General features: G+C 44.6%; 2 protein-coding genes across 2 annotated transcripts; one reads left to right on the top strand and one right to left on the bottom strand.

The window, feature by feature from the left end:
• Positions 1 to 1,522: 1,522 nt before the first annotated feature.
• On the bottom strand, positions 1,523 to 5,852 carry tgif1 (TGFB-induced factor homeobox 1). Its single transcript, XM_063912581.1, has 3 exons — positions 5,582 to 5,852; positions 3,757 to 3,986; positions 1,523 to 2,957 (listed from the first exon to the last, which is right to left on the bottom strand). The coding sequence occupies exons 1-3, from the start codon at positions 5,709 to 5,711 to the stop codon at positions 2,346 to 2,348; spliced, it is 972 nt and encodes a 323-aa protein (XP_063768651.1). The 5' UTR covers positions 5,712 to 5,852; the 3' UTR covers positions 1,523 to 2,345.
• A 2,891-nt stretch (positions 5,853 to 8,743) lies between these two features.
• Positions 8,744 to 10,580, top strand: LOC134883829 (OTU domain-containing protein 1). Its single transcript, XM_063912270.1, has one exon. It carries the CDS (start codon positions 8,919 to 8,921, stop codon positions 10,209 to 10,211), a length of 1,293 nt encoding a protein of 430 aa, XP_063768340.1. The 5' UTR covers positions 8,744 to 8,918; the 3' UTR covers positions 10,212 to 10,580.
• Positions 10,581 to 24,312: the final 13,732 nt, after the last annotated feature.

Genomic DNA, 24,312 nt, shown 5'->3' on the forward strand with positions numbered 1-24,312 from the left:
AGATCAAGTGAAAGTTAGCTTGGTATGATTTATTGAAATAAGGTGGGATATTTAGATGAATTAGATCTTTTAATTAAACGATATTTAACCAGAAAAATAAGCCCCTAATGCTCTAAAGTCTTCTGCTTTCTGATGTTAGTTGGTTTTGCAGTAAAAAAGAAACTTAAAATCAGATGTTTTTAAGAGTCTTTGCCCAAAAACAAGAGCCTTCGTCTCAGTGCAGTGTTGCTCCTTAAGTTAAAGACTATGAGTCAAACAAACTTGGCAAGACTCTGAGTTTGGTCGCATTAAAACAGATCAGAACGGTGTCTCTCTCTCCCTGTCTCCACATGTGTTTCCAATTGGAATATAATTAAGCAGATTAAAGGCCAGCCTGGCGTGTTCTCGGGGGCTCTTCCCTCTTCCGCAGGGGTGGGTCCCCGTAATTATGCTGCTCTCCTGGCCTCGGTTTAGCCCCGACGCTGCTGTACGTGCGGCTCCTGGTGATCCGTCACTCGCACATCAGTCAGGGAGGCAGGCTGACCTCAGTGGCCAGAGTTCAGGGGGACGAGTGGGGGGGGGGGTTCTGCGGAAATGTGTCTTTGTATATAGTCTGACTCAGGGTAGCGCTCAGATGAGCCACCATGTGTGCCTGGAGGTCTGGTTAAACCCTGATTAGAGTTCCAGAGACTCGACCTAACCTCCAGCAAAAGGTGGAGGACTGGAAGAGCATTTGTTGGCATGTTGCAGCCGCTGAGTAAACAAATTATTCAGGACGGGTAGTATTTTAAGAGCCATAGTATATGTACTTTACTGTGTGTGTGTGTGTGTGTGTGTGTGTGTGTGTGTGTGTGTGTGTGTGTGTGTGTGTGTGTGTGTGTGTGTGTGTGTGTGTGTGTGTGTGTGTGTGTGTGTGTGTGTGTGTGTGTGTGTGTGTGTGTGTGTGTGTGTGTGTGTGTATAAACAACAGATCCTATTGAGGCCGATGGAGGAGCAGGAGGGAACAGCTGTCCTGTTGGCCCTCAGCGCTCTAAACTGACTTACATCGACTCCATTGAGATGCAGGAGCACACAAAGCCCCCGCTGGCAGGAACTGTTGACGTCTGCCGTTTGCTGGAGCTGATTTAAACTGGATTATGCTAATTGGCGGGAGCTGTCGTAGAAGCTCTCGCACACAGATGAATGCGTCTGTGACGGTAGCGTGTGGAAAAGGCATGTAAACTAAACTGTTTACTGACTCAACACACCATGTCCTTAAGGGATGTGTCAGTCTACAATCCCAGAGTTCCAGAACACTGTGACATCACTTTGGAACACTCTCCAACACATTCTACGTGACTGGCTAAGCGTGCGCGACAGCTCTAAGCATTTGACCAATCACAACAGAGCCAGGCCAGCTAACCTATCAGAGCAGACTGGGCTCTGGTTTCAGACAGAGGGTGAAAAGAGGAGCAGTATGAGAAAAATAAAGAGCTTTCTGAACATGAAAGCATGGAGACATGTCTGAGCCTGACTGGTAAATACCACACGGTGGATTCTGAGATGTAGAAAAACAAAACTTTATTTGAATCCCATGTGACCCCTATTTGCCACAAGCATTGCACAGTATGAAAAAAGAAATCACATCATTGGGCATCGTGTCACATTAGCTACACACATGGTCCTATCATGAAAATGCTGTTTTTTTTGGTGATTTAAAAAATGCTGTCTTTGTCTGCAAACGCAGAAACAAAAACATGTGTAGTGTTTTAATCTTCCAGTCCACTGGCCGTCGTTTTGTCCACTGAGTGATGGGATGGAGGCTCAGACTAAGAACCTGCTACATTGGTCATCTGAAATATCCCTTGACGGGGAAAAAGAGTATAAAATAACGAACAAGAAAGCATAGGAGTTTCTTTTAAAACAGCTAAATAACAAAATAAAAACTATACTTGTACTCATGAAAACATTTACTACAGTAGTGAATATGTTTGTCATAGATGAAGTATGTTTAAGACACTGAGATGACCTTCCTCTGCCTTTAGTGTGCAAACAAACGAGGCAGAGCGAGCGTGAAATGTACAACAGTAAACGTGTGGACACTTCGCTCCCTAAAACCATACAATGGAAAGACGTAAGACAGGCAGCATTTCTCGGATAACATTTTTGGTCCCTGTGTGCAAATAAGATACACATGTAGATAACATACGCATGTCTTTGAAATGAATAAACATCCAAGGCACCTCGATAGTCCATAAAAAACATCCTTATGATTGGTTTACCAAAAATAGAAATGATCAGGCGAGTGGATTTGATCTGAAGTCACTGAGGAGATCCAAAGTCGAGACTCAAAGTCACTTTCTTCCCTCTTCTTCTTCTGTGGTGCTTTAAGACACCAGCTGCTTGGCCTGCAGCTCCATCTCTGCAGCCCGCTTCAGCGCCACGTCCACCAGGAGCTGGAAGCCGCTGAAGTCCTGCGTGAGGTCTGGAGGGGTCGGGGGAGGGGTGTTGAAAAGCCCGCTGCGGGGGCTCAGGTTGCCCTCCATGCCGGTGAGGATGGTGGTAGTGGGGGGGAGTTTGTGGCTCCCTTCATCCTGGCACCGGAGCAGCGCCTGAACCTGCAGCAGCTCAGAGTTCATCACCGAGGGGAGGGGTTGCATCGCCGTGGTGACAGTGGTGTGACAGATGACAGACGGGCGGGTGGGGAAAAGCCCCGGAGATGGAGACAAGGAAGTTGGAGAGGAGGAGGGCGACGCCGCCTTCCTCAGGACTCCGGGGGTGGCGGGTTCGAAGCTGGAAGGGCTGAGGACCCGCTGGTCGTAGTTCTCCTCCGGACCCCCCGCAGGGCTGCCGTGCTTTGGGGACTGCGAGCTGTCGGAGAAGCTGTCGCCCGCTTTGCTACCTTTCCTGGAGATGGTGAACTGGTTGGGGTCTTTGCCGTCTTTCCGCAGCATCTCCGGGAGGAGTCTCCGCCGCGCATTGATGAACCAGTTGCACACCTGCAGGGGGACGGGAAGAGAGCTGTGAGACACCTGCACGGCTCAACGCTGCACCGCATGCTGGTGCATTCATCCCCAGGTGCAGAGTCACACCTGGAGGAATCTGCACTACACACCAGAGGCTTAGCATTGAAGCTAATGTTATTTAATAGTGAAATGATATAAAGCATTGTTGTGACGTATATTTAATCAGTGTCATTATTTTAGGTCACTAAAGTATGCTTTTATTTTGAAGGCGGCTTTGGGCACTGGGCCCTTCCTGGTGCCTCTGCAGCAGTTTTATTTTGAGTTCAATGTTTGTTTTATTTCTTTACTTCGCCGCTAAAGCTAACATCTGAGTTCCAACTAAAAGTACCAATGTGATTCCTCTTGTAGGAGCCATGAAACACACACCGTGACTATACTCCCTATGAGTCCATATCCACATTATAAAACTACAAACCTAATTGCTATTAAAACAGAAGCTTCATGGCTGCTACAGACTCAGAGACAGTGGCTGTAATCACAGTCCCTCTCTCTGCAGGCGAGTTGTAACTAGCTCAGAGAGACTCGCCGCTCCGACCATGTAAATGACTCTGCATTGTTCTCAGACAGCTGGGATGGAAAGGGGGCTGGAAGGAGGGAAATTCCTGTCCGAGAGCCTGAGCCAAACCCACAGCGAGCGCGCGGGGAGAGAGTTTACTCACGCTGCCTTTAGACTCTCACTGTTGCAACACCGTCCTTCAATTCTCCGTTTGTGTGTCATGTTGTGTTTGTCATCCCGACAGGAAGTGAGTCAGTCTGTGCTCTGTAATCTCACCTGGAGTGTGGAGAGCTGCGTCTGCTTGGACAGCAGCGCCTTCTCCTGCTCCGAGGGGTAGGCGTTGTAGCGGTGCTCGTACAGCCAGTCTCTGAGGATCTGTACCGACTCCTTGGGTAGATTTCCCCGCCGTTTCCTCTTCCCGTTGCTCCCCGAGCTGGACGACAGATCCAGGGGGGCGTCCACGCTGTCCTCGTCGTCCGTCTCGCTGCCCGACAGCATCATCGAACCTGAGCCGGGGGGGGGGGACACAGCGTGAGACAAAAAGAATCCTGTAGCTGCTCTGCCACAGGGAGGCAGCTGATGTGTCAGAAGCAAGCTGTCAAGTTCAGCCATGTGATTCATATAAGGAGCTAGAGAGGAAGGAGGGAGGGAGGAAGAAAGGGGGGGGACGTCACAAAGGCTGGTCTGATGCAGTGTCAGTTATAAAACCTGCCTCAACAAATACAGCTCCTTTGACTCTATGCATGTGGGGATAAGTAACCGGGCTGACCACAAGAAACAATCCCTGGATAAAAAAAAGGGGGGGGTTGTTGCTAAGAAAGGCAGCAGCAGAGTTTCTTATTTCATTTGGAGTAATCAAAGTCAATCATGATCAAACAGGATTTAGGCCTTTTGGATTAGATTGAATGGAAAGGAGGGGGGGGGGGGTAAGCCTGCTAATTAACTGCTAACACTTTGATCAGATTGTAAAGGCAGCATTAAGGTTAGGGTTCATCATATGTTACACAAAGAAAGATATAAGGAAGCACTTTGTAGTGTGTTGTTTGGGTCACTTTTACGCATGGATACAGGCAGTTTACATCCAAAAAAGAAGCACATACGCCATTATGAAGACCCAGAAAGTAGATCCAGAGGCTATTTACTCCAGAATGCTCCGAGGCAAAGTAGTGGGAAAGCAGTCAGAAAGTTCCCAAAGTGTGCGCCGCCAACAGGATGAGGTAATTACGCAGCAGGCTGGAGGAAGGGGGAGGGGAGACCTGTTGCAAATCAGCGTCTCCAGACTAAACAAAAGAACCCTGGGCTGCGTTGCTTCTTTGTATGCAATTCAAAAGTTTTCTACACGCTAAACAGAGAGTCCACCGCACACCTAACTCCCTCTGAACCGTCCTGGTTTCACACCGAGGGCAGAAAGTGAGTTTTAAAGCCACCAAGACGCTGCTTTTGTGAGTTTAAACAACTTGTAAGGGGGTTTCTATTGTGTGAGCTGTGCACCACGAGGTCCCTGAATGCAACTTCCCACAATGGGGTCAGGATGAACATTAGCCTACTTTCGGATTTGGAGACGTGTTTAAAAACAGAAAAGCTGTTTCTGCTCGGGGAAGACGGTTTAAAGATGCTAGCTATCGGGGTTTTGTGTGGAAATGTAACCCTGCAAACTCTTAAAGTCACAACAGTCAGCAAACTTGGACTCTGAGCATCACTTTCCTCCAACTTCGACACAAGGGTATCGACTGAACTCAGCGTTCAAACTAAAAATACACTGTTTATTCCAGTTTCTGACATTTTACGAGAGCTTTAAAGTTAGCCTAATCACAGTACGACAACAATGGCAGGAAAAACTACACACATGTCGAAACAGCGAGGTGTTATTGTGTCAAAACGTGAATAAACCCAGCTAGAGAAGCAGAAATAACGCACAAACCTAGCTTAATGGACTTCTGACAATGCGCCAGCACATGGCAGAAAAAGCCCCTGTCATGTCTGGAGAGGAAACAATAGACTGCATGGTTTGCATACGAGGGGAAACGGCTCTGTTAGCGCTCTCTGTCCGCGTTTATCAACTCAATTCCACTTTATTTCACTTAAAAAGCCTCAAACTGACCTTTTTTCGTCTTCATCTCGGTCCAAAAAATGCCCACTTTTCCCCGGTGACGCGCAGAGGGAAGCGGTCTTTGTGTTTCTGCTCCAGAAATCCACAGCGTGTATCCGAATAACCGAGAATCCTTACTCATGAAAAGGCGCGTCTCTCCCCTCCGGTTTTCTTTAAATAAACACACTTTCAGTCGGTGGTTACCTGGGGTCTGTGCGTGCCTCCAGCCCGTCTCATTGACTGTGTGTTTGATCCTGGCTGACAGCTATCTTTGACAGCTGCGTGACTCAACCAGAGATCCTCCCACCAAAACCTCTGACATCAGCATGGTGATCCACTGACATGGATACAGTCTGTTCCCGCTGCAGACCACCCCACCCTCCCCTGACAAAACACCATGTATATTAAATTATGAACTGCAGAAAGGCGTTGATTTTAGGCGGGCAGTATGATAACAACAACAACAACAACAACAACAGGCTGCTGGAGGAGCACTGCGGACCTCGTGGTGACATCTCACACTCCCCCCGGTGTAAAATCACTTTATGATTGCTACAGGCGATGTGTTTCTGCAGACTGTTCGGTATGCAGCAGGCTAATACGTTCAGCTCCTTTTGATCCCCGTCAGGATTTCTGCACATCATGCAGAGTTGTGTGGTGCATATTGGTGCTTATGCAATATTTCCAGTGTTTTGGTCAGCTTTTAATGCGTTGTATCACCATTTAATCGCGTGTAGAAGGATGTGTATCGTGTTCACAGTAATAATGTTAACACAACTGCTCTTATCTCTCAAATGTTATCACTATCAGTGTTTATCATTGTGTTGCATCCTTTTACAGACTGAATCACGGTTTACATTATTCTCCTGATAGTAGGCTAATACTAATTGGGTCCTTTCTTTTTTGCACATCATGCAGAATTTTCTGGTGCATTTTTGTGCTTTTGCCATTATTACGAGTGCTTATGTCAGCCTAAAATCCATTTTACCGCCATTTAACCGGATATAAAAATGCATAATATCATGTTTACCGTAATTATCCAGATACCAGTGCAGTTTCTGTGTTATTTCTTAGTGCTTCTCATTGTATGCTTGTAGGGACTGAATCACGTTTTTCTTGTTTGTCTGTGAATATTGAGATTATCTAACCGACTGTTGCTCCAGTTTCTCGCCGAAATGAACAATAAATGCAAAAAATCGAACTAAAAAAAGAGGTTACATTGTGGTGTTATATCCAGCCAACCGTCCAGCTGGAGGTTAGTGCAGCAGTTCAGGTTCCTGAAGACAACAGAGCAGCGAGGGACGGATCAATGCTCTCATTTGTATTCTCTGCACAGCCCTGCGGCAGCTGCTGGAGCCTCTGTGCATTCACCAGACAGCCGGCCAGATCCATATGTGGCTAAATGGCGCCTCCATGTGGATAGTGTGTAGTACTGCACCTGTATGCACCATGAGTTTAAACACAGGCCACCCTCTGGTGGTTGTTTTGATGTAATGCAACTCAACTCAGCATGACGCCTATAATGCACAGTAGTCCTAGATTAAGTGGTGATGAACATATAGGTTCACCTACTGAACTAAAAACTGAACAAATGAACCAAAGGAAGTGAAAAATAAAAGCAGATTCAGGCAGTAGGGGTATATATACACACTTAAAGTATTAACCTACAGTACAGCTTACAGAGAAGGAATCATAGTTTTTTAATTAAAGATTTACTCTGAAGCTTCATAACTGATTGAACAGAGGAAGCTTATATTAAGCCCTCACAGTGATTCTGTTTCAACAAGCTGAAACAGTCAGTGTTATAAATAGAGACGTGAGCAGGTTAGGCATGCAGCGGCCTGCTGTTGTGCCAAGTGCACATATTTTGTGCCATTTTTGGTTTACCGGTTTAGTGTACGGCCCAGGACTGTTTGAAAGGCTTAAAGACACAGAGGGAAAGAACACAGAAGAATTTACCCTCAGAAACATAGGGATTAACTTGGGGAACTTTCTATTTTGGGAAAAATTGTATAAAGGAGTGCTTGTCTACAATCACTTTACTGCAGGCGAAACTCTGTTTAACACTTAAATGATTAGTATAACTATGTAATGTAAAAAGTGAAATCTGTTTTAGTATTTTATAATTAGGACTATGTAATTGTATAGCTTTTAGTTGTAGGACAAGTTTATGTTGTCTATTTCCCTCTTGAAATAAATTATTTTTCATTGTTATTTCCCCCAAATTCTAAATAACTGGTAATTCAACCTTTTCCAGTTATTAAGGGGTAACACGAGAGGATTCAGACCATTTTCAATGTTCTTTTTATACTTTACTAACCTAATTACCTCTGCTTTTGTCCAAATGTACGTTTGAATGGCATATAAATAACGTTTTCCACTATTTTTATGTATTAATTATTTGCTATTTTAACGGTTTTCTGTGTTTTGCATCCCCCCTGAAATCGTTGGACTGTGACACATCAGATCCTTGACATTAGTGGAGAGCTCTAACTCTGACGCACTGACGGTCAGAGTGGAGAGCTGCAGCCGCGCGCATACCAACAGCGTGAAGGAAACCGGAAGCTAGGCTGTGTGGATTTTCAAAGTAAAGTAGTCATTAATTCTGGTAAGTCATCTAGACTTTGTTTTTCGTTTTATTTCCGTATCATTCAAGAATAATAACATGCTCTCCTTTAAAGCACCTATATTATATAGTAATCTATTATAAATATAGCATGGATATGGCAGCTGAACACCTAAAATCGTACTTTAGATTAATATATTCTGTATTAGTGTAATTGTAACAACGACAGCACTAATCATAATCATTATAATGTTAGAAATAGCTAATCAAAAATTAAAATAACCAACATGTATCACAGTAGTTAAAAAAATACTCAGAAAAGATAGACTTTTAAAAACTACTTTAAAATAATGTGGTGGTTAAAGTGTCCAACTGTATGAAAACTCCCCTAACCCAAGAATACCCGATATAAAATATACAGAATACATTGGAATAGTCTTTAATGGACCAATAGGAACAGAAGCATTTATAAATAGTTAACTTTAGTTCATGCACTTTATTTTGAAATTCAAAACGGAAAACGCGTCGGTTTCACCCAGTCCAATTTGACCCAGTTGAATCAGACAGTGTTTTGTTACAGTTAAATCTAAAATTAGGGAGGCGCCTCAACAGCAAATGACGCAAGACTCTAAACCCGACCGTCTGCGCGTCTCAGTGTGAATGGTGTCGGGACTCAGGACCATGGAGACCACAACTCCGCTGTTGTTGATGACATGGGAGGTATTTTTAGATGTTGTTGTCATGTTTCTGTAACAGCCGTTCAGTATAAAGGACTCCTTGAAAATGCAGCTGTACAACAGTGCGCTCACACACTACCCGAGGTCGTCTCACAAAGTTACCATAACTTTACTGCCTGGGTCTGAGCGACGGAACTCCCCTGACGCGCAAAAACCAGGATTTACGCACCAAGGCGCAACTTCTCCAAACCCTGCTCCGGTGAGAGACTCTTCAGCAAACATGCCTGCCTTTTCCTGCTACGAAGCTTCATCAATGAGGCCGGTTTACTTCACCTCCACCGCTGAGATATCCATCCGCAGACCCGATGGTGTGGAGAGGTCTGTGCCAGTCCACTTCGTGAGGGAAACCAAGACCAAACCTCCTGTGTCTCCTCATGATGACCGCTTCCTGTGTGGAGACTCTGATGTGATTGAGGACTTGATAGATCATCTGAGGAATGGCCAGGAGGAGCTTTTTTCTGACTGCAAACAGCTGGTTCGTGATCACCAACACATCTGCTCTCCAAGAAAAATAGAAACCAAGAGGGAGTTTGGACATCCAAGCGAGGATGTCACTCCTGTCAGAAGCAATGGATGGTCCTTACACAAGGAGGAAGTAGTTCCCCCTAGAGAAGATCCTCCTGCAGAGCGTATGCTGGAAGATTTTAAGGATCTGAGCAACGGCGTGCCAGCATCCGATGAGAAACGGGCCTTTGAGCTGAGCGTCCTGCAGGATTCCCCTCCACAGAAGCACCAAGAAACCCCAGACCCCGGAAACAAAGTGACCCGCTACCTGGCCGAGGTGGAGAAGCAGAACAAGTATCTCCAAGGGGAACACAAATACAGGTACCACATCATTCCAGATGGCAACTGCCTGTACAGGGCGGTGTGCAAAGCCAGGTTCGGGGACCAGTCGAGGCACAGCGAGCTCCGGGAGCAGACAGTGCACCACATCGCCGACCACCTGGAGGAGTTCAACCCCATCATCGAAGGAGATGTGGGGGAGTTCCTCATCAACGCGGCACAGGACGGAGCCTGGGCCGGGTACCCTGAGCTCCTCGCCATGAGCCAGATGCTGGACGTCAACATCCACCTGACGACCGGGGGGAGTCTGGAGAGCCCCACTGTCTCCACCATGGTTCACTATCTCGGGGAGGAGGATGTGTCCAAAGCGTCCATCTGGCTGAGTTGGCTGAGCAACGGGCACTACGACGTCCTCCTGGACAAGAGTCTCCAGAACCCGGAGTACGAGGAGTGGTGCAGACACTCTCAGATGCAGAGGAAGCGAGACGAGGAGCTGGCCAAGTCCATGGCGGCCTCGCTGTCCAAGATGTACATTGAGCAGAATGGATGTGCGTGAGAGGACGAACTGATCCTGCTTGGGTTGCTTGAGATTATTTTTATAAGGATTTGGGGGGGAAAGGAAGTGCAGTGCACATACTTTGGTTTTGTATAATGCCGACTTGGAAGTGTTTGAAAGTGTGTGTGATGGTTTGGGTTATGTTGGACGTGCTTCTGAGTATTTATTCGCCTCTTGTTGGCAGATATTTTTCTATCATGTTATTTGCTTCCCTTTGCTTTGTGTCTCTATATCAATATGTGTACACTCTTTTGCACAAAAGTCACATCAGACAAGTCCAGAGAGTTTGATCTGTGCCTTTCTATTATTCCAGTTGTTTTTTTAGGCTTTGGAGAAAATATAACAAAATAAAGTTTGGGAGAAACCTGATTTGATGTCATGTTTGATTTCCACTTCACCGCTAAGCTCAGCTACATCATCTTGGATGCCCTGCTGTAATGGGATCCTCACATTGAATGACAGTTACTCCTCTCTGTCTTTATAACATGCAGTGACTCAGGAGCCTCTACTTCAGGTCAGGCTGCAGGACTTAGTGGTGTCATCCACAGATCACGTTGGATGAGTCAAAGCTATATGGGAAGTGCGATTTCACTGCATTCATTGGATTATTTCAGTGCTTTCCTCCATATTTGTATGATAACCCTCTGGCTTGCTTGGGATAACAGATAAAAACTTAAGTAAAAACCACGTTGAAGTTACCCTCATAACCCTGCACTCAGAGGCAGTACAAACGAGCTTTAAAAACAACATTGACTCCCTGCTAAGTGAATTTACACATCCAGCAATTATCAATTAGCATTAGCATCCTGGTCTCTGTCTAATATCCCCTCTCTTTATATCACTCCTGAGGAAACATCTGGATCATCATGGAGAAATATGTCTGCTGTGTGACTCTGAGCAGGTGGGTTTGTCCCCTTCACGTTTTAAAATGTACATTTCACTTTGACCTTTTCTTTATTTTAGCCCTTGAAGTACAGTTGTCCAAACTGAGATTTTGTGCAATCATATGCAGTGATGGAGGAGTTAGTCGGTTCTTAGCATTAAGAAAACATAATTCAAGTCATGCATTGTTATTGATAAGTAAAGCTTAATCTGAAGTACAAAACTGGTTGCTTTTCTTAAGTTATTGTGAGTTTTGGATTACTTCTTACCAACTAAATTAGTAATACCAAATGTAGTTGCAATAAGTTAAATATATGCACACAACTTTTAGCATCCCGATATGAAGTATCAAGACAAATATAAGAGCTATAATTTACCCCAATAACTATTTTATGAGATTTTTTCAGACAGAAAGGAATAATAGTCTTATGTGTCCTCCTCCTTTCTGCCAGCCTGCTGATGTAGATGCACCTTTCCTCCACTAGGTGGCGGTGTAGTCTCCCATATACACCAGTGTACTCAGTTTCCAGGGCTGGGAGGGTTACTTTAAAACTGTAAAGTAATCCCCTTTTTAAAAAATGTATCTGTAATACAGTTACCTTGATAATCACTTTCCTGTACTCCATTACTCCCACCATAGCTTCATGATGGGCTGAGAGCGGTACACTCATGACGTCACCCTGCAGTCATGGGGACTTCAGGGGTAAAAAAAAAGTTCGTATCTTTTTTTTTTTTTCTTAATGCAGGAGGAGAGAAGGAGCCTCCTCCTGTTTCAGAGGAGAGGTGAGAACGGACCGCAGTCCTGGCACACACACTCGCGGAGCAGAGGAAGTGAATGACAGAGCGCCGGTGTGTGTGTATGTGTGTGTGTCGGTGAATGAGTCCACCTCAAAGAGAGAGTCACCGCGTGCGTGGAAGTTACTTTGAAACAAACCGGGAGAAGATGTCGGGACACCGGGTGCAGTTCGCCGACCTTCCCCCGAGCAAAGGGACCCCCAAACATCACAGTAAGGCGTTTTTATTACAGTTATTTCCCGGGTAGGAGTCATGTGTGTGAGAAAGTCCCTGAGTTTTGGGCTGTTTTTCACCGGGTACCTCTGTGCAGCTGTCAGAATGTGAAAGTAACCGGAGTTCCAGTAGCCTAACACAGGGTACTAGTGAAGAGGAGCTGGAATATATGTTTTATTTCATGCTTATTAGCTCTTGGAAACACTGCTGTGCTCCATTAACCTTGGACTACATGATAATACATCTCCAAAATGATCAAAAAAGAGCCAAGGAATGAATAAATGTCCGATGTTCTTCCAATTCTGAAAGCAACACTGTGTTTGAGGACTTGTGAAACCAGTTTGAGACATTTTGCTAGTTATATGTACATGTGTGACTGGTTTGAGGAGGTTGTGATGACCCCTCACCTGCCTCTCCATCAGTGGAGACCCCTCTGCTGCTCACTTATCTGAAGTGGCAGCTGCCCTTTACTAACTTTTCATATCCTCAGTGAGTGTAACGCTCCTCGTGCTCACCTTGAGATGCATTTAGGGACCACTTCAGTCTGTAAATGTTATGCATTAGTGGTTTTTATAGCAGCATTTAGGGCTTGTATGGTTTTATTTAAGTGGTGGTTTAAGGATGTGACTGTGGACACCTCTGCTGCAGTGTATGCAGGACAGCATGAGACACTGAGAAGCTTATTTAAGTCAAAACTTACAAGAAAATCCCTACTTTTACTTCATTATGGGCCAATTATCTACATTTTCCCTTTGAATCATTACAGTTTTGACATAAACCTGCAGTCTTGTGGACATTAGGGGTGAATTAAAGTGAGTATTTGTTGTTTTAGTGGTGGTTTAAAGATGTGGTTGCATGCCTCTGCTGCAGTGCATGCACCAGAGCCTGAGACACACAGAGAAGCTGAGCTCATCTCCATGGCGACAGCTTGAGTGACAGCACACGTGAGGAAAAGACGCAATGGAAAATTGCCAGTTTTGCTGCAAAGCCCTCCGGAGTACAGTGAGGTGCCCTGGCAGTGCATGTGCACTTTTGGGATGTAATCTATGTATCTATGGTGGTGTGTGTGTGTGTGTTGCTCTGACACTAGTGTGTGCATCAGGGGGAAAAGTGCTGGGCTCAGGTTGTATGCAGGATGTGATGCAGCTTCAGCACACACACACAACACACAACACACAACACACACACTCTGACTCAGCTCATCCTCTCCTCATGCTGTTGTCCAGATGCAAGTGACAGTGGGGTCAAGTTTCAGTCTCTTCCCTCTCTCTCTTTCTCTTTTCTATCTTTTGCAGACCATTGACATGCACCAAAACCTATTGAACACACTACGGTAATAGGGTCTCTTTACGAACTGCAGAGCGATATCAGGCGAGCCCAGGACACCCAGCTGTGTGAAATGAAATCTGGAATCTGTACCATTCCCACGTCCGAGCTAGCACAAACACCTCCCTTGTTCGTTGGTGTGTTGCGAAGATGTCGTCACAAATAACATACGTGGTCATTTGTAATTTGATGCGCTGATTAGGTAAGAGGAGTTGTTTACTGGACAGGTGTGGCCAAACACTCACCCATTGAACACCACACAGTTTGCTTGGTATTGGTTTAGCTAACACACTCAGGTTGAGTCTCCCCTCTGCGCTTGTGATGACTACTCTGCTGTTATCAGTGTCCCTTTTTGTCCGGATGTGCAGGAGGAACCGTCAACATGAAGCCAGTCCACAGATGTGTAGTCCTGGCGGTGTGGGAATGATAACCGCAGACTGTGTTTCTCCCCCAGCAGCTCAGGAATGCACACCAATGTTTAGCTTTAAGAAAACCAGAGGCGGGGGTCTGTCTGTCTCCTCCACCACTTTTAATCCTCTGCCTATCAAATGAAAATGGTTGTGAAGGTGAGGAACGAGCGTGGCCCTAATTTCCTCCAACATATTTCTCTATACATAGCGCTATTAATCTTTTTAGTGAGTCACTCGGGAAGGTGTGAAATGTCACGTTGGATATGCTGATCACATTGGATTGGCACTTGAGATGATCCTGAATGGAAATAGCCAGGCCCCTGAGACGCTAAACAGCTGTTTTCACAAGCCTGTCCCTGAAGGGCTCTTAAGTTTCTCGTGTAGTGGACTGTAAAACACAGCGATGATGTACGCTGTGGCCTCCTGCGCCCTACATTGTTGTTTTTCTTTCTCTGTATCTGGGGACGTATCCTTGAGTTTTGTTTTTTGTGGTTGGAATACTGTGCTTCCTTCCAGGCATTAGACTCACAACGTCTGTTGGTTGTTCAAATGTCATTTTCTTGCCCCTTTTACTCAAACTTCTTTGAAGTTATTAAGACTATAATTCTTTAAAAATGGTTCAAATCAATTCAAATGCTTTACAGACCTTTCAGAAGAGCCCTTTGATTCTTTTAGATATATTAGTGTGCATTTAATCTCTGCCTCTCCATTTTCTGCTGACCTTTTCATATGCGTGCAGGCGCTTTATTCACTATATCCGGCTCTTGGTCTATTCTTAAAAAAACATGACATTTTGTCCCGTCATCGAGCGCTCGTGAGAGAGGAGAGGGAACATGAAGGTCGAGAAATTAAGTCAAAAGAGGGGGGATGGTGTTTTTGAAAATACCAACAAAATAATAAGGGTGTAGCTTACACACTGCTCTGCTTCCTGAGGCTGGAGTGGCTCCTGGGTGAGTCATCGTCTGTCTCACTGAATGGATATGCATCATGAAACTTAACCTAATGAATTATCCAGCCTTGTCCGGACTCCTCGTGTCTCTCCAGCTGCCCTTTATTTTGGAGAGAAACCAGCTGTTTGTCCTTGTGTTCGATCGATTGATTCCCCCTCGTGCTCATTCCTGAAGAGGACTTGATGACAGACTTTAAAATGCAGATCCAAACCATATATGTTGGTCTTGTAAAGTTTTAAAGATGCTCTGTTCTGCTTTTTTGGAGTTCTCCCTTTCCTGTAGTGGTTTCAGTGCATGTAAATGGTCTGCAGAGGCTAAAATCCTTGTGATCCTCCAGAGGGAATTTCTCTCCCACTCGCACAAAGAGCTTTTTGAACATTAAAGCATGGAGACATGTCACAGTGGAGGCACTAAACACTAATATCAACCTGAAAATGGGCAGAATAGGGCTCCTTTAAACTAAAATGGGGCATTTTCTGTCAGCTCAGATGTTATTCCTACTTTTTAAAACTGAAGTATGTGCTCATATGTCTGGCTACTGACTAAATACACTTCCTAAAAGGCTCACTAGGTTACTTATTACATGTTTTAATAGGCAAGTAGTAGAATAAATGTGTATGGTAGCCCTGACAGCCTGTCATGTGAAGGATACTAGCATAATGAAGCCCACCTGTTCTGCAGCACCCAGTGACACATGGCCCTCTCACCACCAGACCCTCACAGCGTCTTATTGTCTGCTGCAGCTGAGCGAGGACTCCCTCACAGCGCCCGTAGACGCCTGTGGAATCTGCTGAGGAGCAAACAAACCCTTTTCTACCCTCCTCATCTTAACTCTGGAAGGCCTGATGGGAATGATGAGTCCCAGAGCTCTCCGCACGGTTGTCAGTCAGCCCGCCCTGATCAGCGGTCCTGAAGTATCTGCGCTCACTTTATATGTGATTAGAGACGGTCTGCGCGGCGTGGAATATCTCTCTGCACGCCCGCCTCAAACACTAATGATGCCAGCCCCGACATTGTGTTTGTTGTCTGAAACGGCAATAGGAACCAAAAAATGGACTTGGACACAGATGAGTGAGGAGTGGAGTAGACTGCTTTGATGTTGCAGCAGGTCATGTTCAAAGGGGAATATCAAATAGGTGTGTGTGGGGGGGGGGGTGGGGGGTGAAGCTGTGTTTATGTGAGAGAGGTCAAGCGCTGATGGTGTGTGTGTGGGTGTGTGGGTGTGTGTGTGTGATAATTAGGCTTATCCAAAAGCTTATCTTCAAACTCCACGCTCGCTGATGACGTGCCGTCTTTTATTCGCCAGCTGAGACTTTAACGACTTTGCAAATCAATCAAAAGATCTGGGTCACTCTAGACACACACACACACACACACACACACACACACACACACACACACACACACACACACACACACACACACACACACACTCTGAAACAAAATAACTTGTGCATCTGCAGCCTTCATTGTTATCATTTTGAAAGACGGAGCATTTTAGCCTCCTCTTGATGAGAGGAGGAGATCGATGCTCTGCTCTAATATCTATCTTTTGTGATTGGTCAACCACTTAGAGATGTCCCGCCCCCTTAGCCTATCACGTACCATGTTTTGTAGCGCTAGCGAATAGGAGCGCGAGTGTTCCGTAGTGATGTCACTGGTTCCGGAAGTAAACAAAGGAGTCCAATGGAGAAAAGGAAGTACCCCAAAAAGCATTATAGGGTCTTTTTAAGTCAGATTTTGAATACAGGGCTTGGTATTTTTACACTTTTGTAGTCCTACTTCTACTCAAGTCTTACGTTTTTCTCCCACCGGTGGTTGGGAGTTCTTTAATGACTGCAGCTGAGCGAGTTATCATGAAGAGTAGGTGTTTTAAAAAGTGCCGTCTCGAGGAAATCTCACAACTTCTCAGCACTTTTATAGACGTTCCTCCCACAGCCCTCTCGCTGCGACCGCACCCAATCAGTGGTGACCCGCTCCTCCTCCCCATAAACACCCACTGGTATCCCGTCACTAAACCTCCCATTCATCACACTGACAGGAGCGGCTTGTGGTTATTGACTGGGAGTGGATTCTGTTTCCCATCCACAAGTTCACTTATCAGATTAGATCCTGTAAAATGTCTGGAACGTTGTTTTTCTCTGAGTGACTTTAGGGAGGGAGGACTTCATCAGATGCTACTGGGAGAGGGTCAGCTATGTTGAAATCATTCTCTACAGTTCCTCGTGTGTGCCGATCATGAGTGTAGGAAACGCATGGTTATTACTGGGTGGGGAAATACCATTACAACACACATACAGAAACATGTATATTAGCTGACCGGATTTGGATGTTTGGTGCATTAATGTGTTCATTACAGTTGGTAACGGTGGAGCGTATGACTTTACTTACTACTCCTGGATAGCCTAACCTATAGTTTTGTATTAGCTAATCTGAATCTGTAAAAGCTGTCAGAAAAGTGAAGAGAAAGTGCACCATTTGTTTTCTAAAATGGAGAGGAGTAGAAGTAAAAAACTATTACTATACTTGAATGAGCAACATGTGAGAAAGAGGAAATGAATAGAAGCTCTGTGTACATTTTTCTTGGCCTCCTCCCTGTGCATTTTCAGGTCATGTTGGGCTAATCCACTTTACTCCCTCGGAAAGTGTATGAAATACTAGCATGCCAATAAGTGTGTGTGTGTGTGTGTGGTGCTGGCATCAGCACACGGCTGCTGATCCTTTGATCCAAACTGTAATCTGAAGACAAAGGAGTTTTTAATTAAGAGCCTTTCTATTATGTTGTGAATCCAGTCGTTCTCCGCAGGTCAACCTTAATTTGAAGAGTGAATGAGGCGCTTAGTTTCTCTCTTTTAGCAGAATAGAGATGTTTTACTGTGCTTGTTTAGATTCTGTTTACGTCCCCTGCTGCTAGCTTAGCATACCTTTCACTTTATCAGAGATGTCACAGCTGCTGTGCGAGAGGAGGTGATATTTAACAATCACATATGATGTGCTGCCTCTCTTGTGATGCTGCGATGATGCAGACTTGGCTGTCAGGAGCTCTGCAGAGGCCAGCAGTTGTGTAAGAGATTTAATGGCCGAGCCGGCGGTCTAAAGAGGGGGCAGCAATCAGAAGACCTTTTGGCAAGGTCAGCAATGCCTTTCTACTCTCTGCTTCTCTCAGTCAATGGCTCTGTTAAAGAACACATAGGTGCTCCTGAGCTCCGGAGGCCTGCTGAGTGGTTTTGTCTGCCTTTTGTAATGCTTTGTTTGAAGGCATAGTGCTACGGTGTCCCACAAGTGCAAATAAGCTGATAAAAAATGTACATTTCCAACCACAGTGACAGTTAAACAACCTTATAGCCTCCTTTAGCTTGGCGGTGGTGAGGTGATTAGCTGCCTTTAGCTTAGCGGTGGAGACCTGAAGTCATGTGACTGTGCTGTAGTTCCTTATAACCCAACATTAGCTGCTTTAGCTTAGCGGTGGTGACCTGAAGTCATGTGACTGTGCTGTAGTTCCTTTATAACCCAACATTAGCTGCTTTAGCTTAGCGGTGGTGACCTGAAGTCATGGGACCGTGCTGTAGTATGACTTTTCTCATAATGAAAGTGCTGTCTGCTGTCCACTGGTTGAACTGTCACTCTAACCGCAGCATATCTTGTAAACCTAATGACAGTCAGCTGCATGTGTGTACCTATCAGCATCATGCATGCATCTGCAGTTTATTGAATGCTAACTCTGTAGCCTCTGGGTGTTTGAAGCTCTTTTGTTTGGGTTCATGCACGTCCCAGCACGTTCAGATGAGAGAGGAGCCATCAGTGTGTGTTTGATGCCTGCTGTGTCAGTGATAGAAACGGCCTCTTTAGTCATCATGTGCTGGTGTGACCTGAGTATCTCCAGCTGTACGATTTGGACCACCAGGGTGGGATGCATACTCAGCCTTTATTCATTTTCACTTTAACACAAAGCCAAGCTGTGCGCACTGCTCATAGTTTCATATAATCTTCATCCATGCATCCAGTCTGTGTTGCTGCTTATTTCACCAGTCACTGAGAGTCCACTTAGATGTCCTACCTTTACATCAAATACTCTCTGAAGGTGGCTCTGAACTTTACCTGGAAGACCTGAAAGGATTATGTGGCAAAGGAAGAACTGACCTTGATGCAGCTTCAAAGTGAGAGCATAAATGTGACCACAAAGTGAAGCCGACCTGCAGTGACCTCTTGCAAATAGGATGGAGAATTTGTTGATTTAACTAAAAGTCTAAAGTTAGAGCCCAGTCTGCTCTGATTTTTAGCTGGCCTGGCTCTACTGTGATTGGTCAACCTGCTTAGAGATGTCCCGCCCCCTCAGCCTATCACATACAATGTGTCGTGATGTCACCGTGTCCCAGAACTTTGGGATTTTAACAAACCTCAAAAAGTGTTTTACATTACAACAAAGAATGAATGAACAGACCAATCAGATTTCTGCTTTCAACTTGAAATAGTTTTCGATGCGTCTCACAGCTGCCAGATATCCTCCTCTCCTCTGAGCCTCTCCAGCCAATCGTTGAGGTGGAGAGACGTTAGCTCAAACTTTCCATTGACCTCCGTGACCTTCAAGTCCCTCGAAAACCTGAGACAACCGAGCCTCAGAACTTGACCCTGAATGGGAGCTTTAATATCCCGGGGATTGTGGGTGCTCCTGACTGATAGAGGTTTGGGGATGGGGGGGCTGGGGGGTTGGTCTTTGAAGTTTTCTGTGCTTCTTAATGAGGATCAGACTCCAGGGTTTTTTGGCCAAAGCCCTCCTCCCCTCTCTCCTGCTTTCAGAGGAGCAGCAGAGATTGAAGGACTACTTTAAGAGGAGGGGTTTTCCTCTTCTATACATTCCTCTCCCCCAGCGCTCTTCTTCTTCCTCCATTTCTTTAATCAGCACCCAGAGCGCTACCCAGAGGTGGATGTGTTGGAGGAAGCACACCGAGTCCTGCTCCGTCTCATCTGGAAACAAACACTGAAACATGTGTATACAAACCTGGGACAGGGCACAGGGTCAGGGCAGATGTCAGACAAAGAGGGTGGGCTACCCCTGACCCCTGTTTTTGAAATTGAAAGCCAATCAAAAACATGTGTGGGCCAACTCTCCTTTTTCCTGTTGAAAAGACAAATTAACTCTGAAACAAAGAGCCAGTGTGAGGATGGAAGCAGCTCTGTTTCCTCCAGGCTGTGCTGAAAACCGTCAGCTGTTTCTCGTGTTATTTATTACGATTGTACCTCACGTGAGAGTGCTATTCCTAGCTGATGAACTGCACCGTTAATTCATATTATGCCATAAAGGAAAGCTATAAAGACCGCTGCTCGTTATTCCTGGACCTAGCTTAATGAAGAGAAGTGGAGCTTGAGAATATGTGTTTTTTGTCCCGAGGCCAGACCCATAAAGCAAGGCGCCATACTTGTGTAGACCCGTTACTCCACCCTTGTCCGTCATCCATTTCTGAAAGATGACATATTGTGTTCATTTTCAGGTTTTACATCAGTATTTCGAGCCTCTACTGGCACATGTCTGCATGCTTTCATGTTCAAAAAGCTCTTTTGTAAAGTGTTATATTGTGATGTCACTATGAACCGGAAGTAAACAAAGGAGTCAAAGGAGGGATTTTAGCCTCTGCAGACCATTTACATGCACAACAACCTATAACACACTACAGGGAGGGGCTTGAAAGGGCCTCTTTAAATCTTTCCCTCTCTTCATTCTTAGTACCCTCATGTGGCTTTTTTGTGTCTCCATCACTTTGTGTCGGTCAGATGCTTATCAGTGTGTGTTCAGCAGATCTCCCGCTGCTGACGGTGTGTGTTTGTGTGTCTGCCTGCTTCCGTTGATGTGAACAGTCGGAGGACTTCCTGTTGCGCAGCAACATGGATGCTGATGTTTGCTGTCACTGCACTTCACTTGTAGCTTGATGCTCAGTCTCTGCAGAGACCGTAGAAACTGCACACACAGAGCATGCTTATCTCACAGAGAGATTTGGATTGTTGTTGTTTGTTTCCGGCTGGTTTGAAGTGCTCAGCTGGGATGCTGTAGGAATATTAGAATGAGAATCTGATGACAGTTTTGGGGCTTCTCTATTTAAGATCTTAAGCTGCTGTCATTGCAAAGTTTATCTCTAATTTTTGCACATTTAGTCGTGAGTGTGAAGGACAAAAGGGACGATCAAGAGTACGTTTTAGTTCCTACTTAAAAACCTAATATCTTTTAGGGTTAGGGCCTTAACCACACTTTCAGGATATCTTAGAAATGCATTTGTTTGTGTTTTTGGATCTTCTTTTAACACGAAAACAGACATGTTTAGTAATTGGATACTCCTAATTAATGAAATATTGTGTAAACTTCTTCCAGGTAGAAGTTTTTCATCTCCCAAACAGTTTCCAACCTCCCATTTTCCACCCACTTGGAGATCACGGCACTGTCACTTGCTTTTAACTCAACCTCACAAACGTTCTCATGACACAGAGTGAGAAAAAGCACTCGTATATTTAAATGTCATCCCTTTGAGCGACTCGCTCTGCAGAGGAGGAACGCAGGAGATGCTCAGCGAGGAATGAAGATATTTCCACATTAATGAGGATGCATGGTCGGGTGGCTTAATTATCTCGCCCCTGCATGCATGGGTTATAAAGATGCACAGATTAAAGTTTTCAACGCACGTTAAACATTGGAAAGAAGGCCTTAGGTTTACTGAAACTATGTAAGATTAAACTCTGCAACTGCAAAACCCTCACCATGGCTCCTCTCACCTGATTTAAAACACATGATATAGTTGCATTTGTGATGTTGCAGGGGGTTGATATCCACCGGTGAAGCTGTGCAAATTTCTGGGAACGACGATGTGTCATTTGAAAGCTGTCAGCTTGATTTAGTGACTCGAGCCTTTAAAAAACGTTCAGTGAAATCTACTTTCTTGGCAGGCAGGCGTACGCACAGACACGCAGATACAGACGCAGGCACACAGATTATTCACAATCCCCCCGAGAGCGCTTAGACAAATGGCATTTTCACATGTTAAAGGTCAACAATGAAATCAGGAGCGTACATGTGGGCACTGAGCAGCTTCTGTGGAGTCATCAGTTTGATATATTACTTACTTCAGGTTGAAAAACTGCCAGATTAACTGCTGAGGATATTCATGCTTCACTACATTAATGTTCGTCCAGAAACTCGCTTCATTTCTGTGGAAAAAACACATTTTTTGTCGTTTCTTTTGCGTTTTTTTGCTACCTTAACCTCAGATTGCAAAGCTATTCTCTCTCATAATGTGGTAAGGAGGAGGAAACATAAAGGTTGCATGAAATAAACATGCATTTAGGACATATTTGGAACCTTATTTTCAGTATTCCTAGAGTTGCATCCTATTGGCTCATATTACAGGCTCATTTTTTACCATAAGACCTATCCCAAATGTCAGATTAAGCCTTTCACTCCGCACAGGGACAAGGGTTATGTTACGAGGTACATGCATAATGTATATTTTGACATTTCAGGTTGTTTTTTTTAGTAGCAAAGAGCAGAAGGAACCCAGCTGCTCGAGCAGAGAGAATAGTCAAGAACATTTGAGTCACTAAAAGGCTCCTTTAGCTCCTCAATCTGTTTACATGATGCAGAAGCAACAGGTCCTGATGGTGTGTGTGCATGCTCGCAGGAGGAGCTCTGCTGAGGAGGATCAGGTGGGAGGTTTGATTTAAAGAGCTTTTTGAGCATGCACAGTAGAGCCACTCAATACTAAAATGAACCTGAAACACATTGCAAAGTAAAAAGTGTGTATTGCACAACAGATTGGACACTGTACAGCTTGGTGTTTGTGTGGGAAACTACTTTTATTTCCTACTTATGCACATGTTATCGTTATAAATGACATAATTACACAGATTTCCCCAGAGAATTGCTGCTGTAACTACTCTCTCTCCGCCTTTTATTCCCTTCTCTCCCTCCTATCTCGGTTTGTCTGCAGCCAGGCATCGACCTGAAGATCAATAAGCCATAAAGAGAAGCCTCTTATTTACATCAGTCTGAGTGGAGCGGTGGGTTGTCTCCCTTTCCTCTTTATACACTTCAGGCAGGAGCATCCCCCTTCCCCTTTCTCCCTCCAATAACACACCTGACAGGCTGTTCAGATAAGGAGCTAAAATCTGCTGAAATGCTGAGGCGTGGAGGAGCGCTGTGAGCCTAATGCGTCGCCTCCGGGTTTAACAGGATGAAAATATCACTGTAGAGGTTTACTGTGTGTGTGTGTGTGTGTGTGTGTGTGTGTGTGTGTGTGTGTGTGTGTGTGTGTGTTAGGTTTTCAGCATCTTGTCCCAGTGAGGGTGATTCATAAGGCCACAGGGGGGCCCCAGAGACAGGGTCTAAAGAGGAGAGTCACAATGACTTCATACAGACCGCTGTGAAGCATTTTATTGTGTGCTGTGTGTTTCTGCAGAACATCTGAAGTAAACATTATTAGTTTCAGGGTCTGTGACTAATCCTCTGCATGTTTGGGTTTCACTTTTTTCAGGACATGACATTTTTCCCTATTTCACCACACAGACACATTTCCTCCTCTATAGGCCACTGTTCTTTTCCTATTCAATCCACTTGCAGACAAAGCTGCTCAATAATTATCCATCATAATTCACTTTCTCTGAATCCTAAATATGTTCTCGTAATGCTGCAGTTTTATTTATAATTTAGATATATTTAAATTCAGTATATATGTTTCAGAAAAAGACCATATTGCATAATTATTACTTTCATTTTGGCTCGTTATTTATTTGTATGTTTTATTCAAAGTCATGTCATATTTAATAGATCTTATTCTTATTTAATAGATCTTATCTAATTGTAATTATTATTATTTTTTCTATATATTTATTCATCATTATTATCTGTTTTGTTCTTTTGATATAATTTAACATAATATTTTAATTTATATTTGTATTATATTTATTTTTTATTGGTATTTCAAGGAAATATTAATGTCATTTAATTTAGGACTTTAACTTTGAACTGAGGGTTTTACTTTAATGCCAGTTAAGTGAACATCAGTACTGCAGACCCAGCTCGATCCATGTAGTGTATTTAAGCCTCAGTTGATGAGGATGTCCCAGACAGTTCTTCTCCAGACCGGCCCAGAGTGGCAGCCCCTCCGCCCTGATCAGAGCCACACTAACTGAGACTTAATTCAGCAGATAATGTGACGTGTTGGGTGGCGTTCCCCAGGGAGCCGCCGAGTGTTTGGGCTAATTGGTTCCAACTGTCAGCGAGCCTCATCGTCTTGCACACCGCCTTTTAAGTCACTTTCCTTCACAGCATCAGCAGGAAAGGGATTCATTTTGGGTTGTGCACCGTGTTTAGAGACAGTATTCTTCCAGATTCAGATATTCTCTAAAGGCTCGTATGAGGTATTGATTGTTTGCTATAGGGGGAGATATTACTGTACTGAGGAACATTTGATTTCTACTGCAGCTTGAAGGCCATGTTATTTGTTTTTTGCACCTACTGGTCTCCACGTGCACACTCCTTTACTT

This window comes from Eleginops maclovinus, chromosome 21 (assembly GCF_036324505.1).
Source record: "Eleginops maclovinus isolate JMC-PN-2008 ecotype Puerto Natales chromosome 21, JC_Emac_rtc_rv5, whole genome shotgun sequence".
NCBI lineage: Eukaryota > Metazoa > Chordata > Actinopteri > Perciformes > Eleginopidae > Eleginops > Eleginops maclovinus.

Excerpts from the sequence above, each read along its gene's own strand:
- tgif1 (XM_063912581.1), bottom strand. The coding sequence starts at position 5,711 with ATGAGTAAGGATTCTCGGTTATTCGGATACACGCTGTGGATTTCTGGA. Across the intron at positions 3,987-5,581 it reads CGAGATGAAGACGAAAAAAG|GTTCGATGATGCTGTCGGGC; the intron begins GTCAGTTTGAGG and ends CCCCCGGCTCAG. Across the intron at positions 2,958-3,756 it reads CGCAGCTCTCCACACTCCAG|GTGTGCAACTGGTTCATCAA; the intron begins GTGAGATTACAG and ends GTCCCCCTGCAG.
- LOC134883829 (XM_063912270.1), top strand. The coding sequence starts at position 8,919 with ATGCAGCTGTACAACAGTGCGCTCACACACTACCCGAGGTCGTCTCAC.